This window comes from Pleurodeles waltl, chromosome 3_1, assembly GCF_031143425.1.
Source record: "Pleurodeles waltl isolate 20211129_DDA chromosome 3_1, aPleWal1.hap1.20221129, whole genome shotgun sequence".
NCBI lineage: Eukaryota > Metazoa > Chordata > Amphibia > Caudata > Salamandridae > Pleurodeles > Pleurodeles waltl.
Genome location: NC_090440.1, coordinates 712880233 through 712905341, shown reverse-complemented (window position 1 = coordinate 712905341; position 25109 = coordinate 712880233). Strand labels below are relative to the sequence as shown.

The following is a 25109-nucleotide window of genomic DNA, read 5'->3' as shown; positions in this document are numbered from 1 at the left end:
ACCAAAACCTTGAAACGAGCCAGCTGGTTCTCTCCAGAGCTGAGTACTTCCAAGCACAGTTATTACCAACTCAAGAAAAAGTGGCGGGCTTTCTAAAACACACCCTACAGAGCCACATACGAGGCAGCCCTCAGCAAATACCCCTGACCCATCAAAGAAGCCAAGAAAGCTGCCATCACCAACTGCATCAACTCTGCGGTCAACCACACCAAGAAACTCTTCAAGCTTGTCAAGGACTTTGCCAACCCTCTTGCTTCAGAGAACGCCATCCACCCCTACCAGGCACTCTGTGACTCCCTCTTGGACTTCTTTTACAGCAAGATAACCAGAATCTACAACAACTTTGACCCCACCATCAGTCCCGCCAACCATGGACTACCAAGAATCATCGACTGAACGTTCACCACCTGGACCCTTCTCATGCCACAGACAACTATGACCATCATGTCGTCCATCCACTCTGGTCCCCCGACCGACACCCGCCCCCACCATCTCTTCAACCTCGGCACTGACCCCATCACTACAAAACTCACCTACATCCATAAAAACACGTCCATCTCCACAGCTACCTTCACAAACAAATGGAAGTCAGAATCTTCCTGAAGAAGCCTTCAGCCGAACTCAGCAACCTAAAAAACTACTGACCATCTCCCTTCTTCCTTCCCCCCAGAGGTGCTTGAAAAGGCCATCAACAACCAACTTACCAGCTTACTTGGAACTCAACCAACTCCTTGATGCATCCCAATCTGGATTCCGCACAAACCACAGCTCGGAGACCGCCCTGATCGCCGCCACAGATGACATAAGGGCTCTCCTCGACTGCGGAGAAGCAGCCGCCCTGATCCTCCTAGACCTCTCTGCCGCACTCGACACTGTCTCCCACCGCACCCTAATTGATAGAATCCACCCCATCGGCATACAGGAAAACACCCTCAAATCGATTACCTAATTTCTATCAAGACGAATGCACAGCATCTGACTGCCTCCCTTCTCCTTTGCACCCAAGAGCATCACCTGTGGTGTACCCCAGGAATCCACCCTTAGCCCCACCCTATTCAACATCTACATGACCCCCCTCGCAGACATTGTCAGAGCCCACAGCCTTAACATAATCTCCTATGCCAATGACACCCAGTTCATCCTCTCCCTCACTGAAAACTCAACCAACGGCAAATCCAACTTCGGCAGGGCAATGACTGACATAACCAAATGGATGAAAGACAGCTGTCTCAAGCTCAACTCTGATAAAACTGAAGTGTTACTCTTCGGAAATAACTCCCACACTTGGGACCACAGCTGGTGGCCTGCGGAACTAGGACCCAAACCAACAACCCAGGCGCGCAACTTCGGCATAATTCTTAACAGCCAGCTGACCATGAAACACTAAGTCAACACAGTCGCCTTCACTTGCTTCTACATCCTCCGCATTCTCCGCAAGATTCTCAGATGAATCCCCATGAGCTCCAGAAAAACAGTCACACACGCCCTTGTCTTTAGCTGCCTCAACTACTGCAATGCTCTTTACAGAGGACTGCCCAGCCAACTTCTGAGGAGACTCCAAACCATACAAAACACCACAGCTAGGCTCATTCTGGAACTACCTAAATGGATCCACATCACCCCCTACCTCGGAGACCTCCATTGGCTCCCCAGCCAGAAGAGATGCCTGTTCAAGGCCCTCATGCTCGCCTTTGAAGCTCTACATGACCAAGGACCATCCTGTATGAACTGCCGCATCAACTTTCACCTGCCCAAAAGACACCCACGTTTTGCTACATTGTCCTTGGACACATCTGCTGCAGTCGTACCGGAGGCCGATCTTTCTCCTACACCGCGGCCAAGGCCTGGAACTCCCTACCTCGCCACCTCCGAACAGCACCAACCCTGACAGAGTTCCTAAAAAAGCTGAAGACCCGGCTTTTCGACAGAGACAGGGCACCATAGCGCCCAGAGACCCTCAAGGGTGATAGCGTGCGCCTACAAATTACTGATTGATTCATGTGAAGGGCCAGCTATGCCCTGGGCTACTCCTAATATCCCAAGTGTGAGGAAGAGCCATGCAGAACAAGTCCTACAGCATCCCTTCTGTGAGAGTAAGATAAATGCACAAGACCATTTTAACCTCTCCCCTATTAGAATGTGAAAGATACACATGCCCAGGCTTCCTTATGTTATGCTGAGACAGTCACTTGACTTAACTTGACATGAAAAGCCTGACTTGCCCTTACAAGAGTATATTACAAGGACACGCAAGCACAATTTCGTTTATATCTGGGTATGAAATTGGGGCACCTCTGGGTGCAGATTCTGAGTAGTGCTGGGTTTAGATAAGTGAAACTTGGTAGCATGGGGAGGGGGGGTCTGTGTTGCACCAGGTACTGTATTTTTGGTGGCACTGAGAGTGGTGTTTCGCAGGACTAGGTGAGGCATCCTTAAGATGACAGCACACAACCAACAGCAACCCTAGCCAGCATTGGAAAGACTTGCTTTAATTACTGCATGCGTGACACTGAAATTCTGAGCTTCCTCGCTCTGTCAGCGGTGTGTGATAATTTGGATGCCAAAATCCTATTTGAGCACCTGAACGACAGGGTCATAGTCTCTTACACAACCCTGCAGTGGGAGTGGGTATCATTATAGAACCACTGACATTAGAATCGAGAATTATTTTTCGTCCTTTCTGGTTACGCTAGCAACCACTAGTGATCATCATCCATGATCCTGAATGTAAATGGATAACATTGAGTTTCACGCCTATCCGGATGATATGGTGGAATGAGAATACATCATAGCCACATATAGCATTTTATGCTGGAGAGCCAGAAGGGCCTAGATCGCATTAAAAAAAACATTTTGATTATTGATTACTATTTTGTAAACAATCTCTTCACTCTGGCCATACAAACTAGGAACTATTTTGCCTCCATCCCCAAGCCTTGTCTGCAATCACAAGTAAACCTAACCAATAGCCAGGAAGTATGGTTCAATCCAGAGCCTTACTTCACCCATCAGATCACAGCAATCACAAGGGATACCAGAATACAGCTAATGACTCCTTATCCTTCTGTTGAAACACTGCATTGAGTTTACAATATCCTTGGTTTTGTTCCAGCTGAAGTATTGCAATTTGAGCAATGCCAGAGTGCCATAGAAGGGACTTTAAACGTTTACAGACGAGCTGCAAAACTCCTTGAACTTGAAGAAGTCTGAATGCATCACCAATGCCCTTAAAGGACTCTATTGGGGCCTACACATGCAAAGTCTCAATTTCAAACTATTGTATGCAGTATGTAAATGCTTGATGGAAGAAGTAAAAAACAATCCGGCAGAAGTTGGTTAACCCTGGCTCACGACCTTAAATCTAGGATAGAAAGCTAATCACTCAAGCTACATACACCCAACGAAAGCAGGGAGTTCGCCTGTCGGGTATTGAGCCTCCAGCTTTGGGATTTCCATTAGTCGACTGTCCTTCAAGCAAACTTTGATAACCATTCCTCTTTGTGGCTTCCATTGCCTACCCCATGCCTCCTTCGAGAGGGAACTAGGCTCCTCAGACCGGAAGGCCAGTAGTAGTCCAGTTCCTACACTATTATGTAAAACTGCAAATACATGGATGGAGACAACATAGGATTGTCGTCCTATTGTTTCCCATAAAAAAGTAATATTTACCCCCTGGTGTTCTGTTTAGAGCATACACAGGTTACAATTAGCTAGAAAGCGACTAATTCTCGATCGCCTACATATATTAACTATTAACTATAATTCTATTTATGTAGCACTTACTACCCCTGACGAGGCGTCAAAGCGCTGTTCGGTGAGTAGCTCGCTACTCCGGAACCCAAAAGTATTAGTGGTGGATCAGTATAGGGAAATATAAGTGTAGTATTAGTTTTTGTATAGGGAAATATGAGTTCATTTTAGCGGTGGACATGCGAGTCTGTTAATTAGATTGGATTGAAGAGGGAAGAATCCAGAAAGTGTTAATTGGGAGATCATAGTAATAATATATGACATTTAAATGATTACATTCATAATAGTCTGTGTAATATGGGTTCTTAGATAATGTGTAACTTTATGGCATGATCATCACCTTTTTGGTTCACGTGAAATCGAATGTGTGGAATGATGAGAACAACTTACTTTTTCTGAGAATATTCTTTTTTAACTTGTACTAAATGTGGATAACCTGAATAAAGCTTTATTTGCTTGCCGTTCACACCAAAATGTTGCCATCTGTTAAGTATTCATGCTGAAGAGGAGCTTTCTTGGAAAAGAATGCTTGAGTGACACATGAACTACTTTCAAAGCATAATTGTGAGGTTGTAATCTTAACTGCTTCCTGAGTGTCTCCCAAAATTAGATTACAAATTGCCCTTCACTCCTAATTAACCCACAGTGCGCCCTCATACTAGTCTTTGCTGTCTCAGACAGTTCCCATTGTAGTTTAATAAGCATATATTTATTAAATAAATAAATGTTTCTAGAAAAATCAGATTGAAAATTCACAAAGGAATTAATAAAAAAGGTGGAAGGTGAGCACGATGGAAATAATAAATGGAAGGATTATATAAATTGCTAAACAATAGCGAAAGGATAAAGATGGGGAGGTAAGCCCCCAGGGGCCTATTCACAAAGCCATATGGAGTGTGTAAAGTTCAACTCCTGTAGTGCTCTTTTACGTACTATTACATAACTTTGTTTTGACATTAAAGCATCTAAAATAGAAATGAAGTGCGGATATTCAGGCAATAGTCATGTACAGTTAATACAAATAGAAAAGATTGCACCGCCCTCTTTGCAGTTTAATAATAACTAGTTGGATGTTTGATTAGAATCACTTCTTACATTTAGTTCCAGCCACTGGGGCCACACGCAGCACATGTTCTGGTGTTAAGTCGTGTATGCCGACTGCGTTTGTGCTCGCTTTCTGAGTATAAAACTCCATTTCTCCTGCAGGTATGTCTCGTGTGTCCTCGGGTGTCCGTACGAAGGAAAGGTCGCCCCTGGTAAGGTGGCAGAGGTGAGCACACCCTCAGATGATCTGTTGCTTGTTTAACTTGCGAGTGCTAGCTGGCTTTATTTCGTGACTCCGCAGCCACTCCCTGCCCCAGCCCCTGAGTCTCTCCGGAGAACGTTTCTTGCCAAATATACGTGTAATATAAGGCGATTGGTGGCGTTAACGCAGTATTCACTGCGTTGCTGCATAGACGTTGTGATCATAAAGAACCTTGCAAATATCACTGGCATCATGTGCGACAGTCTGTCTTTTGGTCCCAAGGCACTTCTCCCCCTCTTTCCTGCAGTTATCTTTTGCCCCCCTCAGGACATATATGACCCATGCCCACCTCAATCTCCCCTATCCGCAGCTTTCACCCATCGCCCACTCACCTTCTGCCCCTCTTCCTCTTTTCCTCTACCTCACCACACACAGTAAGCCCCCAAGCCCCTGCCCACTGCACAGGTCTCCCCTTAATCCATCGGATCTACCCCATCCCACTGCCTGCCCTCATCCCGGTAACTCAACACAACATTCAGCCCCAGCTTACACAGTCCTGCTTCCTCTTCTCCGCCACTGATCTTCCATTTCTAATTATGACAACATAAACCCTTCACAACTTACATTGTCTGAGCAAAACACTTACCATGCCGTGTAATTGTAATTTGTATTTATATAGTACTTACTACTCCTGACGAGGCTTTGAAGCGCTTTTTGGGCTTCTGTGCCTGAAAAACCAATTTCTTACTAGGAAAGCGGTTCTTCTGGCGATTCAATAATAAAAAACCAGGTAGTGTGAAAATGATTCCCACCCACCCAGCTCCCTCCCTTTTTCTGTCTCACCCTCCAATTTCCGGCACTTGTCTGCTTTCCTTCTCCTCGTCCTCTCACAAGTAAAAAACTTAACCCCATGTGCAGCAGCACCTCCTACCTTAGACAGGCGCGCTGCTTTCCTTCAGATCTCTCCTCACCTGCCCCGATCAATTCATTTGATGTGTAACCTAGGTCATCATCATCTTCCTGCTTGTGTTTTCCAACAATTCGTACCATGAACGTTTGTCAAGCAGCCAGTCACTTGCCTACAGTTACATGCTAGCAGCATTGGTGCTGAGTATTTTGACTATTACTAATGCTGGTCCACGATTTTTGGCACATTTTTTAACCTAACTGGTACTCCTGGAACTGAAGAATGATGTGTGTTGTACACTGTGAGGGTACGAGGACAGTAATGTCAAGGTGTGGCTCTCAGGGTCCAGAGCCTTAGGTTTTAACCCAGTTTCCAGTGTCAGCAGCCTAAAATTTTGAAGCCCGGTTTCCTGGTTTGAAGCAATACCACAAGTTGATCCAAAGGTCCCAATAGCTAGTAATATAGAGAACCCTGTTACCAGAAGTGATGATGCCCCATAAAGCATAACTTTACCTATCTCATATGGACATCTAATCGCACATTCCTCACCTTATAATATTCCCTAGGCATCAGACTGGGCCTGAAAAAACTTTGAATCAGTAGCCCTGTGCGCTGGGACGTGGTGCCTGCTGCTCCGCATCAACCACGCTGGATGTGATGTGCGCAGGCCTAAATAGGTGCCCTCCATGTGCACTGACATCATTTCTTTTCTTTCTGTGCCCAGAGACATAGATCCGGAGCCCTCCTGGACTGCTTTTTCCTCGAAGTTTCTAGGTGTTTTTTGCAAATCCTACCCAGTGTGCAAGGGACATGTCCCCCAGCAGGTTGAGAGGGTTTAAGCATACAAGCAAATGTTTGTCACTGATCCCCACTTGGTCTGTCAGTGGTGCATGGGTCCATCTCATGACTCCAAAGCCATCTAGGAGCGGCAGGCACGTTTTTTTTCCATCAACTGACACTGTGCTCCCCTTGTGGGTCGAAGTTGCAGGGAAGGGGCCACTCTCATCCCTGATCCTGGGAGCGCTCCCTGTAAGACTTGTCATCCAGGTCCCATTTTTAGGTAAGTTTCATAAAAAGAAAAAAGTGTAAACGGAGTTTTACCCTGTTTCGACACTCCAAGTCCCCCAACAGGTTGTGAGATCACTGCTGCTCCAGGACCTCCTACTGAAGTCGTTTGGCAGAACTGATATTTGATCCTGCCACACGCCAGCTGGTGAGAATACTTCTGCTCCAATTCAGGAGTTCCAGGGGGCTATAATGCACCTTTTGTGCAACTGATCACCTCTGGAGCACCTTTGGGCCCCTGGGGGTCAAGAGGTTTCCTAACTGGGTTCACGCAGGTGGGACCTCCCTTGGTGTCATTTGGACCCTGTGGGTTCATTCCCGGATCCGTGCTGACATCCTCATTGTTGCTTTTCCCAACAACATGCCCCACGCCAGGTTGTGATCCATCAATGCCTATGCCAACTTCACCGACACCAGACATTCTGTTTGACACTGAGGCGGCACCATGTTGGCCTTGTCTGAGGCCGAGCCTGACACTGTTTGCCCCTCTCACTAATTTTGACATTGATACTGTTTCCCTGCTTCAGTGCAGGGCACCTATGATGCTGGAGATGACATACCTCTGGCATATCATGACCACAACTGGTATAATGAGCTTCAGGAAGCAAGTGGTTTAAATATCTCCCCTGACTAGTTCTCGTTTCCCCTCCCTGGCCGCCAATGCAGGAAGTGCATTGTTTGCTATGATGGTGCTTAGGGCTGCTGACGTTATGGACCTCTACCTTACTACACAAGAGGTGAAAACAATTTTTTTGACTGAGGTCTTGTAACCAGGGCAAACCTCAGCAGAAAGTCTTCTGCCTTTTATTGAGTCTGTATACCTGACCTAAATCGTGCACAGGTTCCCCGGTTAACAGCCAAAATGCCCGTTTTCATGAGGCGGGGGATCTGGACTTTCTTTCTCAACATCCTTCCTTGACATGCTTTGGCAAGTAAAGTTAATACCAACGTGATCCCTTATGCCTGCCGGATTAGGAATCTATTATTTTCAAATAATGAGACAAAACCCAATAACCCTTAGACCTGGGATTAGGAATCCAAGCATCTTGAAGCTTTTGGCCACAGGGCTTTCTTACACAGTATTGCCTAGTGTTCTGTGAATACTGCTCGTCTGGAGAACAGGTTCTCCCATGCGTTGTGGGACTCTGTGGGACAAATCCATCCTATGGTGTCTGAGAATGGTTCTGCTATGCACTACCAGGCATTTCAAGGTGTCTGTGATAAGCCAAAGTTCTCTATCCTCTGCGGCCTTGGTACTGCATGCTCCTTGGGCCACGCTATTGTGACCAGTGTTGCCATCCAACAGCATGCTTGGATGGACTCCACTGACTTATCGGGGGATGCCTAGTCCACCCTTATGGACATGCCCTTCGACGGGTCCCGCTTGTTAGGGAACAAGGCGGATTCAGTGTCTGAGAGCTTCATGGACAGCAGTATGAAAGCTTGCTCCCTCGGATTGTCCACTGCTCCTCATCCTTCTCCTGTGCAGTTTCTCCCCTTGAGCGGTTTTGACACAGGCTCCCATTTTCAACACCAGGTGCCCGATTCCAGTATTCTTCGCATTCCCTTTGCAGCCATGGTCGAGGACTGTATAGGTCACAAGGACACCAGAGGCAGCACACAGCCAGGTCCACCTGCTCCTGCACCACCCAAACCTCTTTGATGTGTCCTTCCAGACACATAGCCACCTTATTGGCAGCAGAAACAGTCACGTCTTGTTAGAGTGGCAGGCCATCACTTCAGACAAGTGGGTAGTGCAGATTGTTCAGCAGGGTTATGCCCTTCGATTTCTGCAAACGCTGCAGCCCTTGCCACTTTTTACAGTATGGCTGACTGAGTACAACCTGCCCTTTTTTTCCAGTAAGTGCAGGCTCCTTTGACCAAAGGAGCCATAAGGTGGGTGCCGAAACAGAAGTAGGTTGTGGTTTTTATCCCTGCTACTTTCTGGTGCCGAATGAGTACAGAGGACTCCATCCTAGTCTAGATCTTTACTATCTCAATGCTTTCCTGAGATAAATTGAAGATGCTCTCCTTGGCTCAGGTCTTGTCTGCCCTCAATCCTGGATGCTTACGCTGGACCTGTGGGCCACTTATTCCTGTAGGCATTAATTGCGATACACAGTGGACCAAGAACGTTTCCAGTGGGCTGTGCTCCCCTATGACCTTTCCTATGCTCCTCAGGTGTTCAGGAAAGTGATGGTTGCAGCTCATTTGCCAAGGTCGGGGGTCCCAGATCTCACCTATGTCTGTTGAGTGACTGCTGAAGGCAGACTTGCGCAGGTGGTTGTCACCTACCTCCAGACCATGATAGACCTCCTCACATTGCTGGGGTTCACTATAAACATGATGATGTCACACCTGACTTCTTCACAGGCACTCCATTTCAAGTTGACTCTAAGGCTGCTGGGCCTAATGGCCTCCTTCGTCCTACCCGTCAAGCCCTCCAGGTGGCATATGGGGGCTCTGCAGTCGGAGCTCAAGTCCCAGTGGCAACAACATCAGGGGACCTCTCTGCATGTGCCCAGATTTCAGAGGACTTTGCACAGGACTTGCAGTGGTGGCTATGGAACTGTGTTTCGGTAATTGGCAGACCGTTCTCTGTACCCCAACTAGAGCCGACAGCAGTGATCTATGCATCACTTCTGGGCTGGGGCGGCCATCTGAGAGAGGTGGAGATTAGCGGCCTTTGCTCTCTTGCGGACGCCTAGCTCCATATCAACCAGCTGGAGTTACAGTCATCCACTTGGAATTGAAAGCCTTCCTGCACTCTGTTCGGGGAAGGCTGGTTCAGGTGTTCAGACAACACGACCTCCATGTGGTACTGCAGTAAGCAGGGCGGGTTGAGGCTGTGGACCCTGTGCCAGGAGGCCCTGGGCTCCGGATGTAGTTGGTGCACAAGGTGCTTTTAATGGTAGGACAGCACCTGGAAGGATCCTAGATAAACTCATCCTTCGATGCCTAGCAAATCATGAATCAGAAGGTGGCGCAAGGTCTCTGCAGTAAATAGGTAGAACCTTGGCGTGATCTATTTACCACTGGTAAGAATGTGCAATATCAGCGCTTCTGTGCATTGGCATTTCCAAAGCAGCTCTTACTTGGAGACGTGTCCCATGTGGAGTGGGACTCTGGTCTTCTGTACGCATTCCCGCTGATACCACCCCTGCCCTGAGTTCTGCAGATGATCAGGAACAACCAAGCCTAAGTCATCCCGAAAGCTCCAGCCTGGGTAAGGAGAGTTTATATCCCAAATTCCTTAGCATGAGCATTTGTCCTCTAATCAGGCTGCCCCTTTGGGAGGACCCTCTGTCGAACCAGCAAGGCAGGGTTTTGCATCAAAGTCTGCACTCCCTCCACCTCCATGCTTGGAGATTGAGCAGCGGCAGTGGAGCGCTTTTAACCTCCATCCCAAGGTCATGGGTGTTATTTTGGGAGAGAGACATCCCTCTACCGAAACAGTATACAACAGCCATTGGTACAAGTTTGTGGGATGAGGAGCGACCAAACAGATTGACCTACTTCATGCCAAATTGTCTGAGGTTTTGTGGTTTGTGTTGTTTTAGGTTGGCAAGGTTTTGCTTTGGGCACAGGTAAGGATTATCTGTCATCAATTTTGGCTTTTTTACAATTGTCGTTTCAGCCGCCCTTGTTTAAGTCTCAAATGGGTATGTGTTTTCTTAAAAGGCTTCATCATTTGTTTTCCCCTTTATCTTTTGCTATATGTCCCAGTGGGACTACAATTTGGTTTTGACCTTCCTCATATGTTTCTTGTTTGAACCCACGTAGAGTTGTTGTCTCAGACTGGTTACTCTTAAGATGATTTTCTCAGTGGCTGTACTATTGGTCCGGAGAGTGGGCGGGAATCAGACTCTCTCCCTTCACCCTCCTTATGCTACCTTCTATCTGAACAAGTTGGTTCTCTGGACCCGTGCATCCTTCTTACCAAAGGTGGTCACACCATCACCCAACTGATGTTCTTTGCTTCATTCCACCCTGCTAGGGAGGAGGAGCATCTCCATCGCCTTGACCCAAAGAGGGCTCTGAGCTTCTATACTGATCAGACTAAAACACCACAGAGTAGAGGATCAGCTCTTCATGAGGTTTGTGGGAGCCAAGAAAGGCAGAATGGTGCAGAAACAGACCATCTCCTGCTGGATCATGCTCTGCATTAAGATTTGCTACGCTTTAGTTAAGAAACAGCCTCCTAAGGGCCTGCATGCTCATTCAACCAGAAACAAAGCTGCTGCTACTCCTAGCTTAGCACATAAAGTGCCTGTCCTGAATATTTGCCAGGCTGTGACGTGGGCGTCCCTCCATATGTTCACAAAGCACTACTGTCTGGACAGTCCGGTCCAGCACAATGGGCATTTTGCCTGTTTGGGCCTGCAAGACGTTTTGGTTTGAGTCAGTTCACAGATCCACCACCTGGGAGGTACTGCTCTGGTATCTATTTTAAGGTGAGGAATCTGCGGTTAGACGTCTCTATCAGAAGGACAAGTACCTTACCTTTGGTAACACCTTTTCTGGTAGAGATTCTCTCTAATTGCAGATGCCTCACCAACCTACCCATCATTCAGATTCTGTAAATTGGACTAATTGTTTCTACTTTAAGTACCTGCATTCTGATCAAGACCAATGTAATTTTGGCTCAGTGTCTGCGGGCCCAGAAGTGTGACTAAAGCTTGCAGGGGTGGCTGGTGCACAGGCCAATACATGTCATCTAGTGCGGATGACGATGATGGTGAGCCGCAGATGCCACCCTCCGACACACAGGGGACTGCTTGTAAGTTTTTTTCCAGATCTAAGCCTGCAGAATATTCTAAGGTGAGGAATCTACAGTTAGATAGTCTCTACCAGAAAAGTTGTTACCAAAGGTAAGTAACTTGTTCATCCACTCTATTCCTTAGATTCTATTTACAGATAATGTTTTAGCCATTCTGCACAGACTTTTGTGCTATTGATTGTGTACTTTATTTATTGTACTTGATCTTACTAGTTTTTTATTTTTAGGTAGCTAAAAAGATGTACGCCATGGGCTGCTATGAGATTTCGCTTGGTGACACCATTGGTGTAGGGACGCCAGGCGGCATGCAGGAGATGCTTGAAGCAGTCATGCATGAGGTGCCAGTGGGGGCGCTCGCTGTTCACTGCCACGATACATATGGACAGGCTCTTGCTAACATCCTCATTGCCTTACAGGTAAACAAAGATGATTCTGATCCCTTCAAATGCTCCAGTTTTGGCTCCTTGCAAGGATTAATATTGGTATCACACTTAATGTTTGACTTGGGTCAAGGGGGTGCTTTCAAATCCCTCTTCTGAGGGCAACAGAAAAATAAAATTATTCTTATTTCTCTGAGGGGTTCACACACATCATATCTTAATGTGGGGGTATTGTTTACTTGCTGTCACTGTTTTGTGAGTACGGTAGCAGAACCTATACTGAATAATTTACATTCCCATGTGCAAAGGAGTGTTGGTTTATTAGACATTTAGAGATGTCTGTTCAGTCAAACACTAAGGGCCGATTTAGAGTTTGGCGGACGGGTTACTCTGTCAAAAACATGGGAATCACGTGACGGGGGCAAAACACTATTATCCCCGAGTCTTCGTGAGGGAGTACTCCTAAATCAGCACGTATGGATCCAAAATCTTTTACGGTGTGATCTATAAACAAAACAGTTCTTTTGGGTAAATTCTTGTGTTGGGGCGCTGTGTCTTGCTCCCCGATAATTAAGCTGGCGTGTATGTAGAGAAAAAGGACATGTAAGCCCTCCATCTCATCTAGAAGTATAAGGTATAGAGGAGACACAGAGTAAGGTCTCAGGAGTGTGTGTGAAACTCCTCGGCAAGACTCGGGGATAATAGTGTTTTGCCCCCGTCACGTGATTCCCACTACTCTTTCTCTATTGATCGTACATTATCTTGAAGAGTTTTACTTGATTAGGATAAGCCATTTATTCATGTTAACACCTTACTTATACTTTGCCCTGAGGAAGTCAATGAGATTAATTTCTTGGAGACGAAACACGTGTTGGCTGTTGTTGTGATGACCACATATGGAATCTTTCTGATGTGATGAACATGTATGAAAACCTTGCACAAGAATAAAGACACTGAACTTTAACTCTGTTTGGATTATATATTGATTCTCCGAAGACCAAGAACCTAACTGCACAAACTCTTATCTTATTTCATACGAGTGCCCTGGCCTTTTGAATCAGTTTGTTTTTTCCTATTGGAGAAACACTGGAGGTGCTGGGAGGACCCTCCGTTCGGGAGCACGGTATTTACTATCTATTGTTAAAGAAATGTTTTGGTGATATTCTGTTAGCGCCTATCCCTATAATTCCCCCCTTTTTCTTCACAACTTTTGTTATTAAAATAATATCTGACTTTCCAATTCTGCATTTTCATCCACCCCTTAGTTTGATCAGTTTAATCACATGCGAAGGACAAACTGATGAAGAAATCCTATAAGTTCTATCACATGTGGCATAGTGTTTAATAATACATCTTAAAACTGAGCCAAGACAATGCCATGAACTGATTATAGGGACCCCCGACCTGGGCATCCGGGAATATTTCTGTTGATCTGGCACACTTTTTAAAATCTTTTTTAAATCAAGAATAATCTTTTGTAAAAAAAAAGAAAATGTTTCCCAACATTATCTTGAAGGTTAATCATTCTGTAAAGCTCTTGGTCTTAGATAAATTTGGAGATATGGGGCTGCTGCTCTATAATCTCAGAATATTCCCTTGTACTAAACATTGGATGACCATCCTTAAACGAATGCTAGCCCACCATTTAATATTGTCTTGAAGTAGCATGGTCCCCTGCCCATCTGGTCCTGGCACTAACGATCCTTTAGCTTTGCTCAGCAGTTTCTGTCACATGTGGAATCACTCCAGTATTACATCCGAGTCTGACTTTCAGTTTCCTTTAACAGAAGCAACGTCTTAATTTGGAACATTTCTATTATCGAGAGATGCCATTTACTTGTGCTTAATTTTAAATGCCCTAAATCTAACTGTATCATTGAACACTGACCAATCTTCATTATTAATATATGTTTTCAATAAGTTATATTGTTGTCATATTGCTCTAAGAGGCCATTTGAGAGTAAAATCTGTACATCATAAAGTAAGAAAGAAAGAGGCGTCTGGATCTCGGGTAAGGGCTGCTGTGCTAGATTGCCCATTGGGCACTCATACAAAACAAGGACAAACTAAAAGAATGGAAGGACACAATAGTTCATCTCTGGTACCGTTGGAATTACTTTATAACCAATGCCAAAGCCAGGACTAACTGCTATGGAAAATAATCTTGTGAGTTACAGTTTCTAGACATGTGTTCCAAACTGTACACTGATTAGCAACCCACGAAGACGCCTTTTAAATTTCCATTCATTGAACCAGCTAGAGTGAGACATCCCCTAATGGCGATATTAGAAATCCGGCATGTTAATCCATCAACAGCCAGTAACTAATGGTTGCAGTTGGAGGTATGTTTATTCATCAGCTCCGAAGATTAGAGTGCATATTACCTTACCTTGATTTCAATTCTTTTTTAGAAAAAAACGTTTATATTAAATTATACATGAATAATAAAGAGGGAAGGGGAGTAACAAGGTGCTAGCAAAAAGCCTCTGGCTTTGTTTTTTGTCCAGAAGTATATTTCCATTTGTAAACGCAACCTGAAACGGGGCAAGCGTGTAGTGCAATTATTTTACCTTTAACAAAAACTAAGCTGGTCACATTCGTAAAGAAATTACTTTTAACATCTAAATGAAACCTCAATTTAATCTTCAATTAAAATTTTTGATAATATAAAAGCAAATATATCAACTGGCCTTTGTTATACAACCATAAGTCCCACTGTCCCAACATAGTTCATGCTGTGAACTAACTAAAAATCCAGCACTGGCCTTGGGCCTTTTAAGAGTTGTAAAAATGCTTTTGTGCTATGTCGAAAGTCTTGTTTCTCACAAGACATTTTCTCTTGTTGCCTTACAGATGGGTGTGAGTGTGGTGGATTCTTCTGTGGCTGGTCTTGGAGGCTGCCCATATGCAAAAGGGGCTTCTGGCAATGTTGCAACAGAGGATGTAGTCTACATGCTTCATGGGCTCGGAATCCACACTGTGAGTAGCACTCTTGCCTGTTAAGTTCTGTGAAACACACTGACGCTTCCCCCAGAATGCTGTCACTCTAGACTATAGTTATTTTAGCTCTTTGTGCTTAATGTATGACTTGTCTCTAAGACCTGGTGATTTTAGAATAAAAGGTTGTGTAAGCTTCATCTAAGACTTGGTGGCTTCAGAAATGGGATTTATCTGCAGCACATAGGCACCACATGCACACGCAAACCTATACACATTGACATGCTCACACATTCCTGGTCACACAACCCTGCCAGTTTAGCTCGATATGTGGACCTTTTGTGAGACCATGTACAAACCACAGCACAGGCACTTTACCAAAGCAGTATTTGTAACACACCATGCGTGGTACTACAGAACAGTGTACAGCCCATTTCTGTTTGTTTCACTGCCATCTTGCTTTAGTGATCAACCTTTCTCTGGTCTAACTTCTCGTGTTTTGATTTTCTTCTGTGAAGGGTGTAGATCTAAAGAAAGTACTGGAAGCTGGATCTTTCATCTGCCAATCACTGAACAGAAAAAGTAGTTCTAAAGTGGCGCAAGCAACCTGCAAACTATGAAGTGTGAACATTGTGCATTGTATGGTGTGAGCCTCGTCATGTAGCAACATACATTTGAAAGCCTCCATTATGCTGATTTGGGTCCACTGGCGGGGGCTCGGAAAAAGGTTATTTAGCCCTTGGAACAGGGTGCCCTCATGTGCATTGTGTCTTGTGGCCAGGACATGTCACAGATCCCAGGGCTTCTGGAGGGGCATTATATTAAAAAGTAAACAACATATTCTGCATCAATGGCTGAGGAATGAGTGATACAAATTCAAGGAGAATGAGGTTCTGATTTTAGATTCTGTGAATAGCGCATATATCTCGACTGGAGGGAGGCCACTTCATGATTCAGAAGATGCACAAGATTGAACAGAATTCCGAATTGTGAACTTACTACCGTGAAATTAATCACTGTTACTGATTGAAAAAAGACATTAAATTTCAGAATTGTTTCTGGTGAAAATGCATATTTTACTGCAGCCATTAAACAGCTTTAACTATAAAGTTTACAACCGCCTGAAACTACCTTCAAGATGTAAATTAAAGTGTTGGGTCTCTCTCAGAGCGCAGTCGGGGATGTGGTGTTTCTCGGACCTATAATGAGTTGGGACACATCTGCCAATCCTTCTGGAAAAGGCACACTAATAGAGTATGCAATACAAACATAAACAATCTTTTCTACACCTGTATTTCATCTCTATAACATTTGCATTGACGTCATCTGTGGTCTATCATAGAGCAATATTTATTTTGTGTTTTGGTAAAAGACTTTATTGTATTTCATCACAAGATTAATTGGAATCCAAAGCTATGACAAATGCTTAATTTAATATAGTTTTAAAATACATAACTTTCTGAATTTCATTAAACAAGGAAAGGCAATGAAACTCTTGCCTCCTCCTTACTCTCTAACAATTCACACCTTCAGACTAGTGCTCAACTTCACTTTAAAAACAGGTGACACCAGACTTTTATCACAATCCAACGAGTTATTCCAGTGCACGTTTCTTTTAATCTTTTATTTCTGCACCTTTGGTTCTGAGTACGGTGGATTTAAAAATGTCCAACACATATGTTTAATGGCTCTTTTTTTCTTGCTAAAAGAACACGTGATAGGCTGAATGCTGATCAATGTCAAGCATTCACCACCAGTACAGAAATTTGGGCCTAAATCTATTGTTTGTTTTGCTACCCATGCCATTCCAGTTTGAGCCCAGCTGTATACACATCAGTCCTGCCCCTGCTCTCCATGTGAACAGTCTAGCCAGAACTGCCAGGCCAGATAGTTCCTGTACTAGAAACAAGCATTCTGGGACCGGTTTTGGGGTATCACCTCTCATCAGCCAAGCCAGCTTGACTCCAGTGGCATTGGCAGCACAGGACCCACATCTGGGCATACCCGTCCCACATGGGGTGACAATTGCAAAAAGATCAAGAGATGGACAGAATGCTGAACAATGTCAAACATTAACCCCAGTACAGAGATCTGGGCTTAAAGCTATTGTTCTTTTTTTGCTACCCATGTCATTCCAGTTTGGACTCGGCCATATGCAAATCAGTTTTGACCCTGCACCCCATGGGAACAGTCCACCCCAAACTGCAAGGCCAGGTCCTCCCTGGACCAGAAACAAGCATCCTGGGACCGGTTTCTGGGTATCATCCCTCTTCAGCCAGGCTAGCTTGACTCCAGTGGCACTGCCATTTTCCACAGGTCTAATGATTTATAATCTATATGTCAAAAGTTTGGGGCATTTGTCTATATATTTTATTTTGGCTGCTGTTTACTTGCTTTATTTTCAGATCATTTTTGTAAGTTTATATTCACCTAAAATAATGTCCAGAAATTGTTTGTTAATGTCTGTATTTCTCAAAATTATGTGAAATCCAATGGGCAAACTCATCACCAATACTGCAATTCTTTCTCAAAGTGTATGCATACACCAAAATATGGTTTGGTTGCCTTCTCCACTGTATTTTCTCAGATGATATCTTCACACAGGCCAGATGTTTAAAAAATGTGTAACCTGTCCACCAGACCTATAAATAAGTTTGGGTCCCCGATTTGTTGTTAAATGTGTACTTTCAGGAGTAGCTGGTCACAGAACACTTACCCGGCAGTGTCTTATGCACGTGACCATGGTTGGTGTTGAGCCGACGCAGTCCACAGGTACTGTTGCACACCATACGAGGATCCATATAAATAGTGGAAATGTGCCATACAAGTCCACTTAAAATTATGTGTGTTGCTCACCCATGATGGTTCTTTGCACTGTTCTGCAGTTCTCCTCCAAAAGGAAACTTACACCTGTTCTGCTGCAAAAGTGTTTATTGAAGAACCAGCTGCAGGTCCAGACCGGTTTCGGCACATAGCCTTTCTCATTGGTCCCATGGTTTTAGCGGTGTGAGTACATGATGGGACCAAATTCTTTGATTGCCATCTAGTGTTGGGCTCGGAGTGTTACAAGTTGTTTTTCTTCAAAGAAGTCTTTTCGAGTCACGAGACCGAGAGACTCCTCCCTTTCGGCACCATTGCGCATGGGCGTCGACTCCATCTTAGATTGTTTTCTTTCCGCCATCGGGTTCGGACGTGTTCCTCTTCGCTCCGTATTTCGGTTCGGAAAAGTTAGTTCACTATCGGAAAATTCGACGGTATTGTTTGCGCTCGGTACCGGGTTAGTGCTAGCACATCGACACTGAAGAAAGAAGCGCTCCGGCGGCCCTTTGGGGCTTCCACTCCTCGGCGGGGCCTGGTCGGCCCGACCGCATCCATCTTCAAACCTCATGGACCGGGCCCCCTTCCGCTTCTGCCCCAACTGCCACGCAAAGTATCCTTATACAGACCAACACTTGGTCTGTAATCTGTGTTTGTCTCCCGAACACAAAGAGGATACTTGCGAGGCCTGTTGGGCATTTCGATCCAAGAAAACACTGCGAGATCGAAGAGCTCGAAGACTCCAGATGGCATCGACACCGGCCGGGAACATCGACGTCGAAGAAGAGGAGAGATTCTCCATTCGAGATTCGGACTCGGACGAGTCCGAGAGTGAGCAGCCGAAGACGCAGCAAACCGTGAGTAAACCAGCTCCGGCAAAAACTCACTCCAAAATAATGAAGGCCAAGGGGACGCCACCGCCAACAGGCCATGGCTTAACCCGAAAACACGGTGACCAAACATCAGCACCGAAAAAGGCCTCCCAGCAGCCGAAGACATCCGACTCCGGTCGAGATACCGGCTCCGACCAAACTCGGCGGCACCCCGAAAGTCAAAAAGGTTTCCTCGGAGCCGAAAAAGACTGTCAAAAAGACTTCGGTGCCGAAACCAGGCTCCTATACAGAAGAACAAGGCCTTTCAACTGATTTGAACAAGAACTGGGCATGGGAGAGCCAGACCCAGGGGAGGTTGCATATACAAAAAGACACGGGGAAAATCCGAACTCTTCCTCCAATAAAGATGAAGTGCAAGCTCGCATTCCAAGAAACGGAAATGCAGCCAAAAGCTAAAGTGGCTAAAGAAAGACACCACCACAATTCTCGCCACAGCAATCGCCATCACATTCGCCACATCTGTCCCCGGTAGCAACACCCCCAATGATGCAGTCACCGACACACACGGGGATGACCCAAGATGACCCGGATGCATGGGATTTGTATGATGCACCGGTCTCAGACAATAGTCCTGATTGCTACCCGGCAAGGCCGTCACCACCTGAGGACAGCACTACATACATGCAGGTGGTTTCAAGGGCAGCTACATTCCATAATGTAGCATTGCATGCAGAGCCCTTAGAGGACGACTTTTTGTTCAACACCCTGTCATCTACTCACAGCCAATACCAAAGCTTGCCAATGCTGCCAGGCATGTTAAAACACGCCAAACAAGTGTTTCAGGACCCAGTAAAAGGGCAGAGCCATCACGCCTAGGGCGGAGAAGAAATATAAACCTCCCCCTACTGACCCTGTATATATCACACAACAATTAACTCCTGATTCGGTGGTAGTGGGAGCAGCCCGGAAAAGGGCAAACTCCCAAACCTCAGGAGACGCACCACCGCCCAACAAGGAAAGTCGGAAATTCGATGCAGCAGGCAAGAGGGTGGCAGCACAGGCAGCCAATCAATGGCGGATTGCAAATTCCCAAGCTCTACTGGCTCGATACGACAGGGCACATTGGGATGAAATGCAACATCTCATTCAACACCTTCCCAAAGAGTTCCACAAACGTGCCCAACAGGTTGTTGAGGAGGGCCAAGCTATCTCGAACAACCAAATAAGGTTGGCTATGGACTCAGCAGACACGGCGGCAAGGACAGTGAACCCGGCAGTAACCATTCGTAGACATGCAGGGTTACGGACCTCCAGATTTAAGCCAGAAATCCAGCAGGTTGTGCTGAATATGCCTTTCAACGAACAACAGTTGTTTGGGCCGGAGGTGGATACGGCAATAGAAAAACTGAAAAAAGACATGGACACGGCCAAAGCCATGGGCGCGCTCTACTCCCCACAGAGCAGAGGCACTTTTAGGAAGCCGCACTTTAGATGGGGGGGTTCGTGCCCAAACCACAGAACCTTCCACCTCGCAAGTCAGACCCACATATCAGGGCCAGTATCAAAGAGGAGGTTTTCGGGGACAATATAGAGGTGGACAGTTCCCTAAAGCAAGAGGGAAATTCCAGAGTCCAAAAACCCTGCCAACCAAACAGTGACTTCAATGTCACAAACCCCCACCACACAACACCAGTGGGGGGGAGACTTACCACATATTACAACAACTGGGAACACATAACTACGGACGCGTGGGTCCTAGCCATTATCCAACATAGTTATTGCATAGAATTCCTACGTTTGCCACCAGATGTGCCTCCAAGAGCACACAATATGTCCAAACAACACTTAGACCTGTTACAACTAGAAGTCCAAGCATTGTTACAAAAAGAAGCAATAGAACTAGTACCCAACCATCAAAAAGGAACAGGTGTTTACTCCCTGTATTTCCTAATTCCAAAGAAGGACAAAACACTGAGACCCATATTAGACCTCAGAACACTGAATCTTTACATCAAATCAGATCACTTTCACATGGTGACACTTCAAGATGTGATTCCCTTGCTCAAACAACAGGACTACATGTCAACATTAGATCTCAAGGATGCTTATTTCCACATACCCATACATCCTTCCCACAGGAAATACTTAAGGTTTGTAATACAAGACATGCATTACCAATTCAAAGTGTTACCATTCGGCATAACAACAGCCCCAAGAGTATTCACAAAATGCCTTGCAGAAGTAGCCGCTCACATCAGGAGACAGCACATGCACGCATTCCCTTACTTAGACGATTGGTTAATAAAAACCAGCACTCCGCAACAGTGTCTTCTACACACAAAATACGTCATAGAAACCCTACACAAACTAGGGTTCTCTCTAAACTACCACAAATCACATCTACAACCGTGTCAAATACAACAATACTTAGGAGCAAGAATCAACACACAAAAGGGGATTGCCACTCCAAGTCCACAAAGGGTACAAGCCTTCCAAAATGTAATAATAAACATGTACCCAAACCAACACTATCAAGTGAGGTTTGTAATGAAACTCCTAGGCATGATGTCTTCATGCATAGCCATTGTCCCAAACGCAAGACTACATATGCGGCCCTTACAACAGTGCTTAGCAACACAATGGACACAAGCACAGGGTCAACTTCAAGATCTAGTGTTGATAGACCGCCAAACACACTTCTCGCTTCAGTGGTGGAATCCTATAAATTTAAACCAAGGGCGGCCATTCCTAGACCCAGTGCCTCAATACGTGATCACAACAGATGCTTCCATGATGGGGTGGGGAGCACACCTCAACCAGCACAGTATACAGGGACAATGGGACGTTCAACAAAGGCAACTGCATATAAATCATTTAGAACTGTTAGCAGTGTTTCTAGCATTGAAAGCATTTCAACCGCTAATAGCCCACAAACACATTCTTGTCAAAACAGACAACATGACAACAATGTATTACCTAAACAAACAAGGAGGGACACACTCATCACAACTGTGTCTCTTAGCACAAAAGATTTGGCATTGGGCGATTCACAATCACATTTGCCTAATAGCACAGTACATCCCAGGGATTCAAAACCAGTTGGCCGACAATCTCAGTCGAGATCACCAACAAACACACGAATGGGAAATTCATCCCCAGATACTACAAACTTAGGGCCAGATGTAGCAAACGGTTTTACCCATTCTGTGTCTATGGGAAAATGTGTTTGTACATATGGCCCTTACTTTCTACGCTGGGGAACACCAGTAATAGACCTATTCGCAACAAAACAAAACGCAAAATGCCAAAACTTCGCATCCAGGTATCCACACCCTCAGTCCAAGGGTAATGCATTATGGGTGAGTTGGTCAGGGATATTTGCTTACGCTTTTCCCCCTCTCCCACTCCTTCCTTATCTGGTAAACAAATTGAGTCAAAACAAACTCAAACTAATACTAATAGCACCAACCTGGGCCCGTCAACCATGGTATACAACACTACTGGACCTGTCAGTAGTACCTCATATCAAACTACCAAACAGACCAGATCTGTTAACTCAACACAAACAACAGATCAGACACCCGAATCCAGCATCGCTCAATCTAGCAATCTGGCTCCTGAAGTCTTAGAATTTGGACATTTAGACCTTACACAAGAATGTATGGAGGTCATTAAACCAGCTAGAAAACCTACTACAAGACATTGTTACGCAAACAAATGGAAAAGATTTGTTTATTACTGCCATAATAATCAAATTCAACCACTGCATGCTTCCGCCAAAAACACTGTAAGCTACTTATTACACTTACAAAAATCTAAACTAGCATTTTCTTCCATTAAAATACATCTCACAGCAATATCTGCCTATCTGCAGATTACACATTCAACATCACTCTTTAGAATCCCAGTCATCAAAGCATTTATGGAGGGTTTAAAAAGAATCATACCCCCGAGAACACCACCAGTTCCCTCGTGGAACCTCAATATTGTATTAACACGACTCATGGGTCCACCATTTGAACCCATGCACTCTTGTGAGATGCAATACTTAACCTGGAAAGTAGCCTTCCTAATAGCTATCACATCTCTTAGAAGAGTAAGTGAAATACAAGCATTTACTATACAAGAACCCTTTATACAAATACATAAACATAAAGTGGTTCTCCGTACAAATCCCAAATTCTTACCAAAAGTTATATCACCGTTCCACCTAAACCAAACAGTGGAACTCCCAGTCTTTTTTCCACAACCAGACTCAGAAGCTGAAAAAGCCTTACATACTTTAGACATTAAAAGAGCACTAATGTATTACACTGATAGAACAAAACAGTTTCGCAAAACAAAACAAAACAATTGCAGGAAATCCAATATCCAAACAAGGCATTTCCAGATGGGTAGTGAAATGTATTCAGACCTGCTATATTAAAGCAAAAAGAGATCTACCTATTACGCCAAAGGCGCATTCCACTAGGAAGAAAGGCGCCACAATGGCCTTTCTAGGAAATATACCTATGACAGAAATCTGTAAGGCAGCCACATGGTCTATGCCTCATACATTCACAAAACATTACTGTGTAGATGTGTTAACAACACAACAAGCCACAGTAGGACAGGCTGTATTACGAACATTATTTCAGACAACTTCAACTCCTACAGGCTAAGCCACCGCTTTTGGGGAGATAACTGCTTACTAGTCTATGCACAGCATGTGTATCTGCAGCTACACATGCCATTGAACGGAAAATGAGACGCTGCAGATTCACATGCTCCCTCCCGCCTCCCCGGGAGCCTGTAACCATTATAAGTTGATGAAACTTGTACATTTGTAAATTTGTAAATATATACTGTTTTTATACACATTATGTACATACATACTTACTCCATTGCGTGGGTACCTTTACTATATACACAACTCCTACCTCACCCTCTGCGGGGAAAACAATCTAAGATGGAGTCGACACCCATGCGCAATGGAGCCGAAAGGGAGGAGTCCCTCGGTCTCGTGACTCAAAGACTTCTTCGAAGAAAAACAACTTGTAACACTACGAGCCCAACACTAGATGGCAGGATAATGCACAGCATGTGAATCTGCAGCGTCTCATGCCACGAACAGATGTACACTGGGTAAGTGACATTTTCCATATATATACTTTGGGGAAAAAACAAAGGTTCAATGGACGTAATGGATAGGTGTCGATTTTACACACAGAAAAACACATAAATTCAGCAGTTATACTTATCTCAATTAACTATAACTTGTGCACTTAGGTAACTGCAACTCACGCCCCCTCCACACACAGATTTCTCATAAATAATTTCACTGCAAATGTTGCAGTGATATTATCAATGATGTCATAGAGGTTGTTATGAGTGATGTAACTTGTGAGGTAATTAGCAGTGCTTGTCGAGGGCGCAAGTTATTGTCACTTTAGGGCACGAGTTATAATTACTTGAGATAACTAGAACTACTGAATTTCTTTGATTTTGTGTGTAAAATCTGAACCTAACTATAACGTACCTGCAACATTTGTTTTCTTTCAGTGAATTTCTAAGGTCTTTTAGGTTTATTTCCTAACTATAATGTCCCTGTAACCTTTGGGTTCTTCAGTGAATTTCTATGGTTTTTAATACTGTTTCCTAACTATAACATCCCTGTAACTTGGGTGTGTACAAGTGGGTGTGTGAATGGATTGTTTTGGGGTATATGTGAGTGTGTGGTGGGTGTGTGAATGCGTGTGTGACTGGCTGTATGGGTCTGTGAGTAGGCGTGTGAGTGGTTTTGTGAGTGAGTGGGCGAGCGAGTGGTTTTGTGGGTCTGTGAGCGGATGTTTGAGTGGTTTTTGCGGGTCTGTGAGTGTCTTTATGGGTGTGAGTGGGTGTGTGAGTGACTGTGTGTCTGAGTGGGTGTGTGAGCGCTCTGTGGGTCTGGGAGTGAATGTGTGAGTGGGTGTGTGACTGGTTGTGTGAATGTGTGAGTAGGTTGGGGTCTGTGAGTGGGTGTATGTGTGTGTTTTTTTTATATTGGGGTCTCAATCCATGGATCCACTAGAATCTGGGAGGATCCACGGATCCTCGCACGCAAAAAAAGAGCATTTTTGGACAATTTCTTGCCTATGAGGAGTCCCTCACAGACCCCTCCCTCAGTCACATGGGGACAGGGTACCTCAACCCTGACCCCTTGTATCACGTTTACATTTTTGTTTCCCAGCTAGGAACCGAGTCCTGATTAATAAAATGGCAGCCTCAACTTTCCTTTCAGGAAGTGGCCAGCCAGTCTTAAGCTATACATAAATCATTTTTCTTCATTAACTCCAAAACTACTCAACAGATTTACACCAAATGGGACCCGCCCTTTTTCTCAACCCCTGCTTGACCAATCACCCCAAAACGTTTG

General features: G+C 44.9%; 1 protein-coding gene across 2 annotated transcripts in view; it reads left to right on the top strand.

The window, feature by feature from the left end:
* The window catches only part of HMGCL (3-hydroxy-3-methylglutaryl-CoA lyase), a 154263-nt gene extending 138432 nt beyond the window's left edge, over positions 1-15831 (top strand). For both annotated transcript variants that reach the window (XM_069223459.1, XM_069223460.1), the window contains 4 exons: positions 4957-5020; positions 11976-12164; positions 14982-15107; positions 15584-15831. In XM_069223459.1, coding sequence (XP_069079560.1) covers positions 4957-5020; positions 11976-12164; positions 14982-15107; positions 15584-15685 — 481 coding nt within the window. In that variant the 3' untranslated portion in view covers positions 15686-15831. The remainder of the gene's footprint in view (positions 1-4956; positions 5021-11975; positions 12165-14981; positions 15108-15583) is intronic.
* Positions 15832-25109: the final 9278 nt, after the last annotated feature.